Source organism: Acanthisitta chloris, unplaced genomic scaffold (assembly GCF_000695815.1).
Source record: "Acanthisitta chloris isolate BGI_N310 unplaced genomic scaffold, ASM69581v1 scaffold24364, whole genome shotgun sequence".
NCBI lineage: Eukaryota > Metazoa > Chordata > Aves > Passeriformes > Acanthisittidae > Acanthisitta > Acanthisitta chloris.
In genome coordinates, this window is record NW_008670201.1 from 3,398 (window position 1) to 18,746 (window position 15,349).

Here is a 15,349-nt window from a genome sequence, read left to right on the forward strand (position 1 = left end):
ACATCACTGTGATGATGTACATCACCATCGGGACGCGCAACCTGCAGAAATATGTCAGCAGGACCTCCGTGGTGTTCGTCTCCATCTCCTTCATCGTGCTGATGATCATCTCGCTGGCCTGGCTGGTCTTCTACTACATCCAGCGGTTCCGCTACGCCAATGCCAGGGACAGAAATCAGGTGAGCAGGGCTGGAGTGACCTCTGTGTTACCAGGGCATCCCCATGGGGCTCAGCTGGGAAGGAAGAGTTTAGGAAGTTGTGAGTGCCTGGTAAAAACACACAAACTGAAACAAAACCCAAGGAAGTGGAAAGAATAGGAATATCAAAATGTCTGTCTGGGGAAAGCCAAGACTCTTGTCAGTGTGGATGGGATTCAGGAAGAAAAGTAATTAGTAATCTGTGTATTTTGTGAGTTTTCTTGCCATGCAAAACACACAAGAAATAGAAAGTTGAGGGTATTTATTTGTGAAAAGATTGTTTGGGTACATATAGCCAAGTGAGCGAGCAATGGTACAACTAAGGACCTCTGAGATCACAATGATGCCTGGAATACAGTGAGATGATGTGAAAGAGGTTCACGAGAAGTGCTGAAAGACAGAACAGAATGTGTTTTCATTTCAGTGCTGCGTTAGAAAGGTCTTGGGCTTAGAAGGCAAACGTGTCTCTCTTTGTTTGGCAACGACCACTGAACACACAAGTGCTGTAGTGATAGCCACCAATGTTATTAAACCAGTGCTGTTGGTCTTGGCATCTGTGTCCAAAGCCCTTGGAAGAGACACAAAGCCCATAGAGCCAGAGAGGAGTCAGCAGCAGTGGGAATGAGCCCTGAGTGCCTCTGGATTTACGGAGCACTGTCCGTGTCTGTGGTAGTTCAGCAGCGAATAATAATAGCAATGATGATAATAAATTTCATTTTTTCTTGTCTGGATGCAACTGTCTCAGCATCAGCAGAACTGGGAAGCTGAGAGCTTCTACATTTCATTCTAATGGTGCAGCAGAAAATGTTATCAGTGTATGAAATCTGAGAGAACTGTTTTACTGCAGGGGAAAATGCACTGTAATTCAGAGAGGCTGCTGGACCCTCAATAAATTACTGCTGGGGCAGGGAGGGTTGCCTTGCTTATTCTGCAGAAAAGGTAAAACAGAGTGTTAGTAATGATCTTGCAGAGAGAAGTACTTGCCACACACTGTAACATATACTTGAAGTACAGGAATCCTTGCCCTGGTCCATTGGAATTCAGGCATCCTCTGAGACAGAGAGCAGCTGCTCTGTATTTACAGACAGACAGAATATATTTTCCTCTGAAATACACAGCCTGAAATTTTGGATAGCAAGAACGAGAGTATCCCAGCTGGAATGTGAACATCCTTGGCAGCAGGTTGGCTGTGGCTGGGAGGGCTGTGCTGTTTCCAGCTCTCTGCAGACACACACGTGTGGTTTGGTGTGTGGGAACGTGTGCTCTGGTCAAGCAATTGCACAGGCAGATTAGCAGTGTCTACAGACAGACATAAACACCAAACATGGCAGAACAAGAAGCTCAGTCAGGTAATGTGCTGTCGTTTGGAATTGAGAGGTTTATGTCCTGTGCAGTGTTCTCTTTCCAGGGTTTGAGGGAGACTGCTGTGTGCAAAAGCAGTTGTCCTGTGGGGAGGTTTTGGTAACTTGGTCCTTACTAGTTCTGTTCTCCAGCAGAATGAGAACATGCCTCCTAAGAAATGGCACACTATTCATTTTTTGGCCAAAAATGTACAATAATATGAGGAAAACTAGAATGTCTTATGCACTTTATTCACACTGCATTGTCTCTTCTAAGCTCTTTATTAGCTCTTTTCATATGAAGAATGGTAGCAGTATACAGTCCTGGCTGTGGAATATAACGGTGTAGGTACTTTAGAAGGGCTCATCTTGCTCTTGCCCTTTCCATGAGGTTCCTCTCTTTTTTCCATAAAGTTCTGCTTTGATTTCTTTCTTTGGCATATTTTCTTGTAGCAAAAGGATGGGATGTGGATACAGGACTTCAGAACATCTTTCCCTGGTCACTCTGCGTCTCCCCAAGTCATCTTCCAGTTTGCCTCTTCCAAGCTGTCCCATCACAGCTGTGTCTTCCTTTCATGGAAATCATTGTGTGTTCCCTTGTCAAGCCTTGTAGGCACCTTTGTCTAGTCCTCTTTTATACACTGACCCTCCTTTTCAGGTCCATTTCCCTTCCTGCACGCAGCATAAGTTCTGAGCAAGCAGTAAATCCAGAAGGAACTCTGCTCTCCATCAAGAAAGCAATGAATGCAGTTAGACTGAAAAATCTCCTGAAATCCTTCCCATGACTCTGCAGTGAGATGGAACCTGGACATGGTGCATCTAGACCTTCAGCCACCAGTCTTCTCACCACATGTGCCAAACCCAGGTCCAGATGCCAGAAAGAAGACATAGCTTACTCCAGTGAAGTGCCTGATTGTGATGAGTGAAGTGTCAGGGCTTCAAGGATTCTCACTGAGTGCCCTGGCTGATTTGTCCCAACTTGGCTGGGAATTAGTGGAGCACAAAACCATCTTCCATGAATGGCTTGGCACCTGCAGCCAGGGAGTCACTGCAAATACAATTAGATACCCATTTTTATTTTAATGCATCTAATTTTTAGAGCTTCCTCTGGCACAGGTCACTACAGTATATATGGAAGTAGAAGATGGGTAGTAATATTCACACAGATGAACATTTCTTCCCACCTAACAGGATATCCAGGAAGTAGGAGTTTGCCCTGATGATACATCTGTTTGATATGAAGAGGATAAATCTGTGTAAGAAACGCAGTGTGTCTCCTCAGCAGCTCGTTCCTGGAGCCCTCCTGAAATAAGAGTTTGGAAAAGACTGTTGAAATTGTTTGCATCAAGAAACATCATATTGCAGAGCTGATGAGAAGCAGTTTGGAATTACATGACAAGTCAAGTCCCAGAGATAATTCAGCAAAATGTGACTTGCTATCACAGCCCTGAGACAGTGAGGACACAGACAGAGCAACCACAAACCCAACCCTGTCAGTGTGTCAGATTTCATGTTCCATCACTGATAGCAGACCTCTCTTTATGTTGACAGTACGATGGGAAGATGATGAGGAGATGATGTTTCAGTGCCAGATTGTTTACCGTATTTCTTCCATGCCTGTTGTTTCCCTTGGCTTGTTAAGAGGACATTTTCTGCAGAGTAACTCTGGCACTTAGGGGTCTCCAAGTGTTTCACAGGACAGTGACAGCCAAAGCAGGCAGTGGTTGCACTGGGGCTGAGGAGGGTCCTGTGCATCCTGGGTTGACCCTCAGTGGGTGACTGTGTGGAGCAGTCCTCGGAGCGGGAGGGCTACTGGCTGTGGCTTTGGGTGGGGGTTTGGGCTACTGAACAGAGGCATCAGTCTTTGGAGCAGTTTGGGGAAGATGCTTCCCACGATGGAGTCTGCAAACTTTGTGTGCAGAGATGTGTCTGACACCTCATCCTGATGATGTGGTTCATTCTGCACAAGGTACAAGGTGGTCTCCTCCTGCAAGGTGACAGTTTAGTAAGGCCATTAAGAGAGAAGCACTTAACTGTAATTTCTTTTCTGCAGCATCTACAGTCATTGAGTTCCTCAGGAACACGAAAGTGATGCTTTCCATGCCACTGTCCTTTCTTTTTCACCAACCATCAGAGCACCGTGTCTGATGTGCTTGACTCCTTCCAGTCCAGTGCTGAATGTTGATAATGAGGTTATGAGATTTATGATTATGAATCTCTAACTTACTTTAAACCCTTGAACTCTTGTAATGCCTCTTATCTTCTAGAGGAAATCATTGGTTATTGGTAGCATGCCTTGCATCCAAAAGGGAGAACCCTTTGGAAGTGTGACCTTAGTCCAAGATACTCCTGTTCCTTCAAAAACTAAACTACTCTTGTTGTGTGTGAGCCATGGTCCTGTCTGTTTGTGATAGATCAGAGAAAGCAAACATCAAAACAAGAAGATTAAATATGTACATGAGGTTTTAATCTTGTCCTTTTCCCCTCAAGAATGTGCACAAAAAGAGAATAGAGACATTTCATTAGTTTAAGTAATAATAAAGATAAAAAGGAACGACAAGCAATTTCTGAATCAGGACATAATGGCACTTGTCTTGCTGCATGTTATCAGCCTGTCTTTGATTTACATACCAAAGAGCTGGCAAGAAATGTTTCCAGATCTCATCTGATCTCTTTATTTAAGGGAGACTGAGAGAAAAAAATGGACCACAGAAAGACATGTTGTATAATTACAAGACACTCCCTCACGTGCCACAATTAGCTATGCTGGAAAGCTCCTATGTAAATCTCGTGTGATAGCCAGGACTGTTTCCACCTCCTCAGCCAGATCTGGAGTTGCTCCCTGCTCACAGTGTTTTGTCAGCCTTCCACGTCTGTCCAACACAATGAGCTTACTCAACTCAGTGATTTTAATTGACTCTGAAGAACAGAGTGGTAATTTATTAATCATATCTGTGTGGTGATTAGGTCTCGGTTTGCAAACTCCCTCCTGCTTCCTTCTATTTCTGGCTGGATGCTCTCCCCCTCCAGCTGGAAACCCTTCCCTGACAGCCCCTCTGACCACAGGCAGCGCTCCCAGCCCGGAACGTTGAACGTCCTGAGTCACCAGAGGCTCCAGGGCTCTCCTATCCAACGGCACTTGGCTGGAAACATGGATGGGGAGAGGAGGTGAAGGGAAGGGTTCAAGTCATTTATTGGTGTCAGATTGGGGTTCACTGTTCTAAAGCTGATAAAGAGACGTTGGAGTAGGTTTTGCTGCAAGAAACTGGGTGAGAGGCATGAAAGTAATAGAGTGCCCAGAGGAGGGTCACCTGGGGACAGGAGCATGTGGCACCTGAGGAGAGGTGAGGGGGCTTGGCTCACTGAGCTGGGAGGGGAGCAGAGGAGGAGGAAGAGTTCTGCCTCCAGCTGCGGAACAGGTGGTCGGAGAGGAGTCAGTCACCTCTCCTTGGAGGTGCACAGGGTACAAATCACAGCAAGGGAAATTCCAGTTGTATGTTTAGAAAGGAAAAAAGACGAAGATTGGTTAAGCACTGGAACAGATTATCCACAGAGGTTGTGAAATCTCGAAACTTGACTGGACACAGCTTCAGAGCTTTGAAGCTGACCCAGCCTTGAGCAGGGAATGGGAGTTATGAGCTCTCCAATGCCTTTCCTGCCTGTGAGTGTCTCCACATCGCCTGTGCTGGGTGAGCACAAGTGAGCACCATGGCACAGGGTGAGAGGGAACTGCAGGGACTGTCTGAACTGCCCCAGTGTCTGTGGGCAGGGCTGAGAGCAGCATTCTGCCTCAGGCTGCCCTTACACACTCCTCCTGAGGGGCTGGGACCCTGCCAGCACTGACTGCTTGGAAACAGGGGAGAGCACTCAGAAACACCACGTGGGGAGCAATTCATGGTCCACTGGAGGAAACGGTAGAAAGGCAAAGAAGGGGATGGTTATGTATAGATAGAATGTTGCTGCAGGATTATATAGTGCTTTACCTGTGAGAAACTGCAGATGCTTTCACCTCGTTTCTAGACCTTGCATTGCTTCTGTAAAGTAGGCAAGTCTGTATTGCAGGAACAGAGAACAGGAGAGATTATTCCCTTTTTGTGGTTAACAAATTGACAGTTCACTTTCAGCACTTACTTCTTGTTGATGATCATGAACACAAGGTGAGACTAAAGTTCAGTGTTTACTCTGCTAACTGCCCAGTGTGGCTTTTTACAAGAGCCATTACAAAAAGAGAGGGAAGAAGTGGAATACCCAAGTAATGGACTTGTTGCCTACATTGCTGCTCACTGGGGTGGTGCAGTGCCAGGATGGGCTCACACCCAGTTGCCCCTGGATCTCCATCAGAGCAGCTTTGCTGGTTGGCCCTGAGTTACCAGCAAAGCTACAACACCTACTGTGTCCTTATCCTGAGCAACAGTGTGACTGACCTCATCTGTTCCCATTTATGCACTGTCCTTCCCCGTGTACGCTCTCTTCAGATTATGAAGATGCCTAGGGAGATTAAATGATGATTTCTGCATAGAGATACTCTTTGCCTAAGAGGAAATTTTGTCTTACAGCGCCGGCTGGGAGATGCTGCAAAGAAAGCAATCAGCAAGCTGCAGGTCAGAACCATCAGGAAAGGTGACAAGGTAATTTGTCAAATTGCTCATTACCAAATGAAACTCTGGGCTGAGGATTCCTTCAGACCTCTGGGACAAGGAGGCAGAGCAGGAACTGCAGTTGCTTGTTCAGCTGCTGTGTCCTTCAGGCAGAGGAGGAATGCTGGGGAGCAAGTTGCAGATGGAATGGAGGGAGAGGTGATTCTGCAGAGATGTATGAAGTCCTGAGAGCTAAAACATGCTAATTAAATCTGCATGCTTCCCAGGGCAGTTTCCAGCTGGAAACATGTTGGAAAGTGTGACTTGCTGGGCTTGAAATGCATTAGTGGATTTGCAGTCTGCTCCGTGGCTGTTTCACTCTGTCACTTAGGCTCTTGTACGGAGAGATTAGCTGACAAAATGAAAAAATAGAAATGATGAATGTTCTCTTTCCTGCAGGAAACTGAGCCAGACTTTGATAACTGTGCAGTTTGTATTGAAGGCTACAAACCCAATGATGTTGTCAGGATATTGCCTTGCAGGTAAGTTGAAGGTGCTTTAATAATCTCTCTCCTTCAAGCCAGTCGCTGTTCTCAGAGTTTCACACTGATGAGATGACCTGAGAGCTTGGGGGGAAGGGTGTGTTTATTGTTTTGATCTATTAAAAATCTGTTGGTAAAGATATCTGAAATGCATCTTTTAATCAGTGTGAAGTGAACCTAGTAGTTAATGAACACTCTGAGGGTTTAGTATGATAGTCAGAAATTTCTTCTGTCCAGTTATTACAAAATCTAAAGTAGGATTTATGCTCTAAAGGCTTTGGTTCCTCTGCTTTCCTCCCTGTTTTTTTTTATCAGCTCGGTATAAATGCCTGTCGTGGTTTAATCCCAGCCAGCAGGCAAGAACCATGCAGCCGCTCGCACACTCCCCCACCAACGGGATGGGGGAGCGAATTAGAAGGGTAAAAGCTACAAAAACTCATGGGTTGAGGTAAAGACAATATAATAGAGAAAGCAAAAGCTGCACACACAAGCATAGCAGAACAAGGAATTAATTCACTGCTTCCCGAAGACAGGAGGTGTTTAGCCATCTTCGAAGACAGCCCATCACGCGTAACAGTTCCTTGGGAAGACAAATGCCATCACTCCAGATGTCCCCGCTTCCTCATTCTTCCTCCCACCTTATACACTGAGCATGATGTCCTATGGTATGGAATATCCCTTTGGTCAGTTTGGATCACCTGTCCCAGCAGTGTCGCCTCCCAATCTCCCATGCACCCCCAACTTCCTTGCCAGTGTGGCAGTACGGAAGCGTAACAGTTCCTTGGGAAGACAAATGCCATCACTCCAGATGTCCCCGCTTCCTCATTCTTCCTCCCACCTTATACACTGAGCATGATGTCCTATGGTATGGAATATCCCTTTGGTCAGTTTGGATCACCTGTCCCAGCAGTGTCGCCTCCCAATCTCCCATGCACCCCCAACTTCCTTGCCAGTGTGGCAGTACGGAAAGCAGCAAAGGCCTTGGCTCTGTGTAAGCTCTGCTCAGCAGTAACAAAAACATCTCTGCATTATCAACTCTGTGTTCTGCACAAAACCCAAACATAGCCCCATACTAACCTCTGTGAAGAAAGCTAATTCTACTTCAGCTCAAACCAGCACAATGCCTTAGAGAATTTGCCTCTGACTTCAAGATGAGCCCTGGCCACAGCAGCAAGGGAGAGAGCAGAGTTCTGCTCCACGAGGAGCTGCTGCTTGCGCTGCCCTGGGCCACGTCCTGGCACGGAGAAAGGGATAACATCTGGCAAAAAAACCATCCCCAGAAAGTGGTGTGCTGAATAGGAGCAGCAAAGCAGGTGGGAAGCAGAGCCTTTGGGCTGATTCCTGCCCACAGCTCTGCTCAGCTCCATCCCCATCACCCACTCTGGAGTGCTGGCTCAGGAAGGACTGCCCCAGGGAACTGAGTGCCCCGTGGCATTCCTAGGAGAGCAACAGCTCGTGTTGGATTCCCCTAAAGATACAGAGCAGAGATTTTGGGGGTTTTAATGGGGCTTCTTTCTTCTCCTGCCTGAGAAACCAAAATGCTTTTTGTTTTCCTGCTGTGCTGTTCCCTAGCAGATGTTTGAGTGTTATGAGCTGTCCATTTCTGTTCATTTTGCCACTCATTACATCTGTGTGCTGCCATCACTAAATGGCAAGCAAAAAGCAACAGATTAATCAGACGTTTGACCTGCTGTAAATCTCCCCACAAGGGCAAACTGCTTGTGAACTCCCTTTTTTTTTTCTACAGACACAAACTCATCCTTTTGTGAAGCAGAAATAGAGAAAAATGAGGAATTACCTGAAACTCTGGACCTTGTTTTGACATCAAACCTGTTTGCATAGAAGCAGAATAAAGCTTGGCAGTTCTGCATGGTAGAGACAGGCAGTGTTTGCAGGTGGTTATATAGCAGCTTAAAATATGCCTGAGCTTTAGCTTTCGCTTGGGTCTCACCTCATAATTCAATGAGACTTTGTCATGCGCAGAGCTGAGTCAAACAGAGGGAATAGGAAACACAGAGTTAACAGGTGGGATCCAGTTCTTGGCTGACTTAAAGGTCGCCTAGAAAATGACTCATGCTCAAAGGGTAGCAGCAGCAGAACTGTCTGGTAAAATCCTCACAGTTTGAGCCTCAGCAGTTTGGAATTAGAAAGGCTCAAAAATGTTTCCCAAGCAGCTATTGCACCAAGCCTGGCTCTCCTGTGTGCAAAAGGGGAGGGCAATGTTCTACACATTGCCAAGGGTTTGAACTTCTGAAACAGAATGGTAGTCGTGGCTCTCTCTGTTCTTGTCAGTCTCATCTCCTCATCCAAAGACACAAAAGTGGATTAATTCCTGTCTCTGTGAAGTGAGTAGGAGAGTGTTATATTTGATAAAGACCTATAGGCTCTGTACTTTTCTTCCTCCAGCATCCTCAGTTAAACCTCGTGCAGGTGCAGTGTCTGACATGGGAACCTCGTTGGGCTGCTGGTGTGTCACCAGGCCTTGCAGAGAGCAGCACCAGGTGACAGTGCTGGCTAACCTTCGTGTATCCATTTGGGAGGTGCTTGAAACACAACGTTTTATCCACAAAGCCAAATAACACCCCAAGAGCTGCACATGGAAGGTGCTGCCCTGCACTGCAGGTGGCACTGGGGAAACCAGGCACACTCTGTATGAAGTCCTGTAGGTCCTGAGGTTAGTTTTTAAGACTGAATCTTCTAAGAAATTGGTACCAAAAGTCCACCAGACAGTGCTGCAGTGGGTGAGCTCCAAAGTCAAGTATATATGTTTCCTGGGACTTAGGCTGTTTCCCAAATGTCTTCTCTTTTCTGCTGACACTAGGGTAGCCTGTGGTTGTGTACCCTGCTCTGGAGAGCTCCAAGAGAATTCCAGTGAACTTCTGCTTCTTCCTCTGTGTGCTCTCGAGGCAGTTCCCACCCTACAGAATGTCTAAATAAATAAGGAGTGACACTTGGTTAAAAAGAAGTGTTGACTTGCAGCTGGTTTTATGTTTAATGGCAGTAAACATCACTGAAGTTGTCTTTGAGGGCACTGACACCACGTCAGATGTAACCAAGGTCATTGTTCCAGAGTCTCTTGTCATAGCCCTAGTTCATTCTGCTTATCCTCCCTCTCCAGCCTCGAGACACTGTTGTCTTTCCTGCTCCAGCTCTGGAGATGCCACTGGTGCTGCTGCTCCCAGTGTGTGCCTTTACTCAACTTGTACTGACTTCACTGAACTTCCACAGAGAGGGAAGACATTCCTTTCAGCCTTATCTCTGCTGAGTTCCTCATAAGGCTTTTTTTGGCAGTTTCATTTCTGTCACCAGTAAACACACTCTCTGACCCCTTTGCAGCTTGTTCTCTTCTCCTGGACCTTCACTCCACGGACAACTGTGATTCCAGAGGTTGCTTTGCTCCTGCTTTCTGTGAAAATTAGTCCATTGCACACATTCTTCCCCTTGTTTCCTTCCTCTCACCCTCGTCATCACGTTCTTTTGTCCTTCCTTCTTCCTCAGAAGTAAACAAATAATACCCTACACACACCCCTAAAAGCTCAGACCACCTCTTTGGATGCTGCAGTGCTGCTCAGTCTCTCATCAAAGCTGTTCTCAAGCCTCTCTTCAGCTCTGTGTCCAGTCCAGGCAACTGATGCTCTTGTCCAAGGGCCCTAGGGCTGTACCTCTCCTTCTGCATAGGTGAGACAAGTAGTAGAGGGTGGGAGGAGAACAGTTTTCCTTAACCTGGAAAAAGGCTGCTCAGAATTGTTGGCAGGCTGAAAGCTTTGCAATAGTTGCACTGCAATCATTGTTATTGTAATTCTGGGCTGAGCTCAATGTGAAGTATTTCTTTCTTGCAGGATGAAAATTGCAACTTTAAAGGAAATGTAAATACATTTCAAACAAAGGTAATCTCCAGCTAAAAAGTCATGCAGTGCTATTTAGACAGTAGTGAATGGAATACTCTTGGTTCTCTTTCATTGTGCTCTGAGATTTGCACAGCCACATGCAGCTCCAGGAGAGAGCAGGAGGGACCCTGGGAGGGACCTGGAGACCACCTCTGGAGCAGCACAGGGCACTGCCAGGCACAGGTTCTTCTGGGGAGCTTTTTCCAACACACTCTGCAGTCTCCTGGGGTGAAAACTCTGCAAATTCCCCTGATAATTTATTGCAGTGCCTCATTCCCCTGGCTGTGGTGAAGCCTTTCTTGTGTTACCTGGATCTCACTTGCTGCAGTTAAACACATCATTGTGCCTCTTATCCCTAGGAGAGGTGAACAGTGGTTTCCTTTGCCCTTATGAAAGCTTTTCTGTAGGAGGTTGTTACAACATCTCAACTGATCAATTACGGTTCTTCTGAGAAAGTTTTCAACCATCCAAATCAACACAGTTCTGCAGTGGATGTGGTTACACACGACAGGGAAAAACCTGTGTTTTTTTCTAGCTGTGATTGTCAAAGCTATGTCCCAAGGCTGTGCTTGAAATACCTCTCACTGTCTCCCTGTGTGGCCATTGCTGCTGACACCATCTGCACTGCCTCTGTCCTCTCCTTCCCTGCGAAACCTCTCATTTTGCCATGTGCTGCCCCTTATTTTGCCTGGATTTGGATTATAAACTTACCAGGACATCAAACAGTTGACAGTTCCCTGAAAGCCATAGGCATGGATGCAGAGCTCTAGCTAACAACGAAGAAAAGACACTTTCAAGCCCAAATCTGCAGACCCTGACACCTTTTTTCTCTGCACACCTGTTTTTGTGTTCCAAAATAGACATTGTGAGCTTTTAATTGTATAATGCGGTACAGAAATCTGACAAGTCAAATGTTTCTCTGGTTTTCAATAACGTTTTTCTGTGGAGTTCTGTCATATAATCAAGTTCCTCCAGTTGTACATGTTAAACCTGCAGTTAATCCCCTGTGCTGAGTGATATTGCGAAGTGCAGAGTGACACGATCTGTCATGGACTTGAATGACTTGGCATTGTTAGGGCTGATTTTAGAAGGCTGTTTTTGAAGCCAACTCCAGGAACACTGAACTACAGTTCTTCAGGTCTTTGAGGGCATACAAGTTCCAGGGTTCTGGTGATGAGCAAACATCATGAAGTGCTGTAATGTGAACCCAACCTGACTGAGACTTCAGAGCTGGAGGCTCAAAACAAAAGGGATTCTCTAGTCTGTGGTAAAATGTCTTGGTGGAAGTTATGTATTTTCTGTCCGAAACTGATCTTGGAAATCTGGGGCTTTTTTCTGGGAGAATAATAACTATCTCAGATTTGAGTGCTGATTGCTTTGGCAGAAACATGCTTCAGATGTTTGCCAATAAGCATATTTGTTTATGAATTTGGTTGTATAATTAATGAAAACCAATTGCTATCGAGAATTTCCTCGTTCTTTCAAACAGCTGAAAGGCAAGAGATTGACTTTCAGTGCCCTCCATGCATCAACACACCCAAAAATTCTGTTGGTTAGACTTGTAAACGTAAAATGACATGTGCCTCAGAACCGTCTTCATGCTCTTCTCTGTTCTGAGTGTCTGTCAGGTGATGTGCTGAGCATGTCCCTGCTGAGGTAAAGGGAGGAGTTGTGCAGGACAGAGCCCAACATCTAGTGCTTTGTGCTGTTACCCATGGAGTCAGGTCCTGTTGGGAAGGACAGCTCAGGAGCCCTAGGAAATTTGTGGTTTAGACTTCAGCTATCACGATGCTTCATTTGCATTGATCATGTTGACATCCAGGGACAGATGAGGTCAGGCAAAGTTTGGTATTGTAGCCAACTGATATAATTAGACTAGGCTGAACTTCGAAGAACAGATTTGCCCTTTCCCATGGTTGTGTGAAGCCATACCAAGCACAGGAATGTGATATGTGCCATCTACCTTTGCTGCACAAAGGACTCATTTCTTCTAGAAGCAGTGAGGAAACAAACATTGCAGTGAAAGGAATAAGATTCTGAGGTCTCAGTTTTGGCTTTGAATTTCTAGTGTTACCTAGGACTGAGGTCAGCTGGGAAGCTAAACAGTTGGAATGTGGGAGAAGCTTGGGGTGCAAATCAGCATCGGTGAAAGTGCTCCTCAGTATCTTCCCTCCAGCTGAGGGTGCACCTTATTGTGTGACAGAGTTAGTTGTGCTGTGGTGCATTTGAACTCAAACATCTGGTTCTCATTGCAGGCATCTCTTCCACAAGTCGTGCGTGGACCCCTGGCTGCTGGACCACCGCACCTGCCCCATGTGTAAGATGAATATCCTCAAAGCTCTAGGCATCCCGGTAAGAGACTTGCAGAGCAGAGTGAAGCCCCAGCTGCCTGGGGGTATCCCCAGCCCTTTGCCTTTGCTCCCATCCTGCTCTTTTTGCCATGTTATTGGCTTTATCGATTGATTTGCTACAGGAAGCACACACTGAAATGTTTGGCTCTACCTGTCTCCTGCACCCACTTCTGTCACCCAGGAGGAGCGTGTGGGGGTTGGTTGGGTGTTGGGATTTGTGTGTCTGGGGCTGCACAAGATTGTCTGCTGGCGTTTCTGTAGATTTATAGATTCTGTCACGTAGCTTTGGCTTGTGTTTTAAATCAGGACTGGATGTATTTTTTTAATCATGCTCTCAGTTCCAGTCTCGGAGCAGAAGGTCTGCAAGTAACATTTGCTCTGCTGTACAAGGACAACTAATTGCTCATTCTGGGGAACCAAATCTTTGTTCTGTCAGATTTCTCCAGAAGTCTCTCTGGAGCAAGTCTATCTGTACTCCTAATTCCAATGAGAGGCATTTCTCCCAGTAACTGAGCATGTGCTGGACCACATGACATCCAAGAGGTTGTTAAGCTCTTTGTTGTCTGGAACATGCAAGGCAGCTGGAAGCTGCCAAAGCAAATGATGTTTGTAAGTTGTGTTTGCATTCAGACAGTGCATGTCCTGTCTGCCATCCCCACAGCCCTTGGGGCTATGCTGCCCTGTGATGCTCCCTGTGGCACTGCCCCTGCCACGTGTCACTGGAGCTCAGTGCTGAGCTCCACCAGGTGAGGAAGTGACAGGTGCTGTGAGTAGCCTCCCCAGCTGTAGGTGGGCCGTGCCAGTTCACACCGGGAAGAGCTGTGTGAAGTAAAGCACTCCCGTGAACACTGGGGGAGCTGATCCAGCTGTTCCCCTGAAGGTCGTTTCCATGAAGCCTAAGGAACTCTCGCTCCAGAAGAGCTTCCACAGCAAGTGATGCAGTACGTTTTGCTGAAGTAGGTAGATATGTTGATCAGCCTAATCTGATCCAGGCTAAAAACATGCCATGGGAAAAATGACATAGAGCATTGTGGTTAGGGTGATGTGTTGTTACAGTTCAGCTACTTTTGCTGCTACAGGTATGTGTTGTCTTTAGACTATTGGAATATGGTACAACTGTTAAGTCAGTGTTTGAGGGAAAGGCTAGGATGAAGTCTAGCTCTTATGCTGCTTCTCCTCTGCATAACCCATCCCACCCAACCTCAATCCTGAGCTCCTGCCCTGGTGCTGCTGCTCAGCTCCAGGACCTGGCCTGCCCAGAAATGTGTGCTCACCCTTCTCGCTGCTGAGGGCAGCCTGGGTGGGATGTCAGCCCTGAAGGCAGTCCCCAGGAGCTTGCAGGCCCTAGGCAAGGCTCACTGCCCTCTGGCCAGGGCAGCTGTGTCACTGGCACAGCACGAGCCACCAGTGCCCAACAGCACCTGTGGACTCAGGTTCTCTGAGGCTCCTCTTCAAAAGGGTTGGTTAGAACACAAGTGTCTAAACGTTTCCATTCACTTCCCTTTGTAACAGACACTGTAAATATTATCTGCCCTCAGCCTGATCCCACAGGCAGCCACCAAAATTCCTGCCCTGGTTTTCAGGGTACCTGAGCACCCCAACAACTCTGAGTGCCCCAACACCTCCTCTTTTCTCCGTGGCACTCTGCAGCTCCAGAAGGTCATAACTCTATGTCTCAGCACACCGTTGGCCTGACCATGCCCTGTCTCCGTGCTGGGGAATCCAGCTCAGACTGTGCCTCTTTGGGTTTGAACTGGATTATCAGCAAAAGTGTCTTTCCCAGAGCTGCATTGCTATGGGGATGATCATATCCCAGAAAATAGTTTCCCTTTGCTTCTCCCCTTCTCTGCAAATATCTGCTGGATGTGCAGCCAGCTGCATTTTTGGCAGCAAGTTGTATGACCTGGAGCTGTTCACTAAGAGCCCAAGCCAAAACCTCAGAAGTCAATACAAAGCCTTCCCTTGGCTTCAGTGGAATTGTACTCCCAAAGCACTTACGTGCAGGGAATGAGTGAAACCAGTATAATTAAACTTAGCAAATGTGTCTGGGTTACTCTGGCAGCAAAACCTCACATGTTTGGGGGTTTATATCAGCATTTCATGTCATTGGTTTTATAACATGCTGCTTAGTTTGGGATAGTTTGTCCCACTAAAATGATTTGAGAGTCAAGGGATGATTTATATCAAGCAACACTATTTTTGCATCTTTAATATTTGCTTTGGCTTTCGATTATAATCCCCCCCAATCCTCCCCTTTTAAAGGTTTAAAAGTTTGTGATAAAACCCCATCCTGGGAATAAATGGCATCAGAGCAAAGGACAGAAATCCCGTGAAAAAAATAGCAATAGTTTCTCCTATGTAGAAAAGAAAAATAGGCCTTTTTTTTTTTTTGAGATACATCAAAGGCAAGTTTAAGTTAGAAACGAACTTCTGAGAACACTTTTTGTAATGCCTA

The 15,349-nt window shown here is 46.3% G+C and overlaps 1 protein-coding gene across 1 annotated transcript in view; it reads left to right on the forward strand.

Moving 5' to 3' along the window:
• Positions 1–5: 5 nt before the first annotated feature.
• Positions 6–15,349, forward strand: part of RNF150 (ring finger protein 150) — a gene marked incomplete at its 5' end in the record, with an annotated part of 31,258 nt that continues 15,914 nt past the window's right edge. Inside the window, 4 exons of the mRNA XM_009073606.1 lie at positions 6–179; positions 6,094–6,165; positions 6,574–6,656; positions 12,799–12,895. Of these exons, the coding sequence (XP_009071854.1) occupies positions 6–179; positions 6,094–6,165; positions 6,574–6,656; positions 12,799–12,895 (426 nt within the window). The remainder of the gene's footprint in view (positions 180–6,093; positions 6,166–6,573; positions 6,657–12,798; positions 12,896–15,349) is intronic.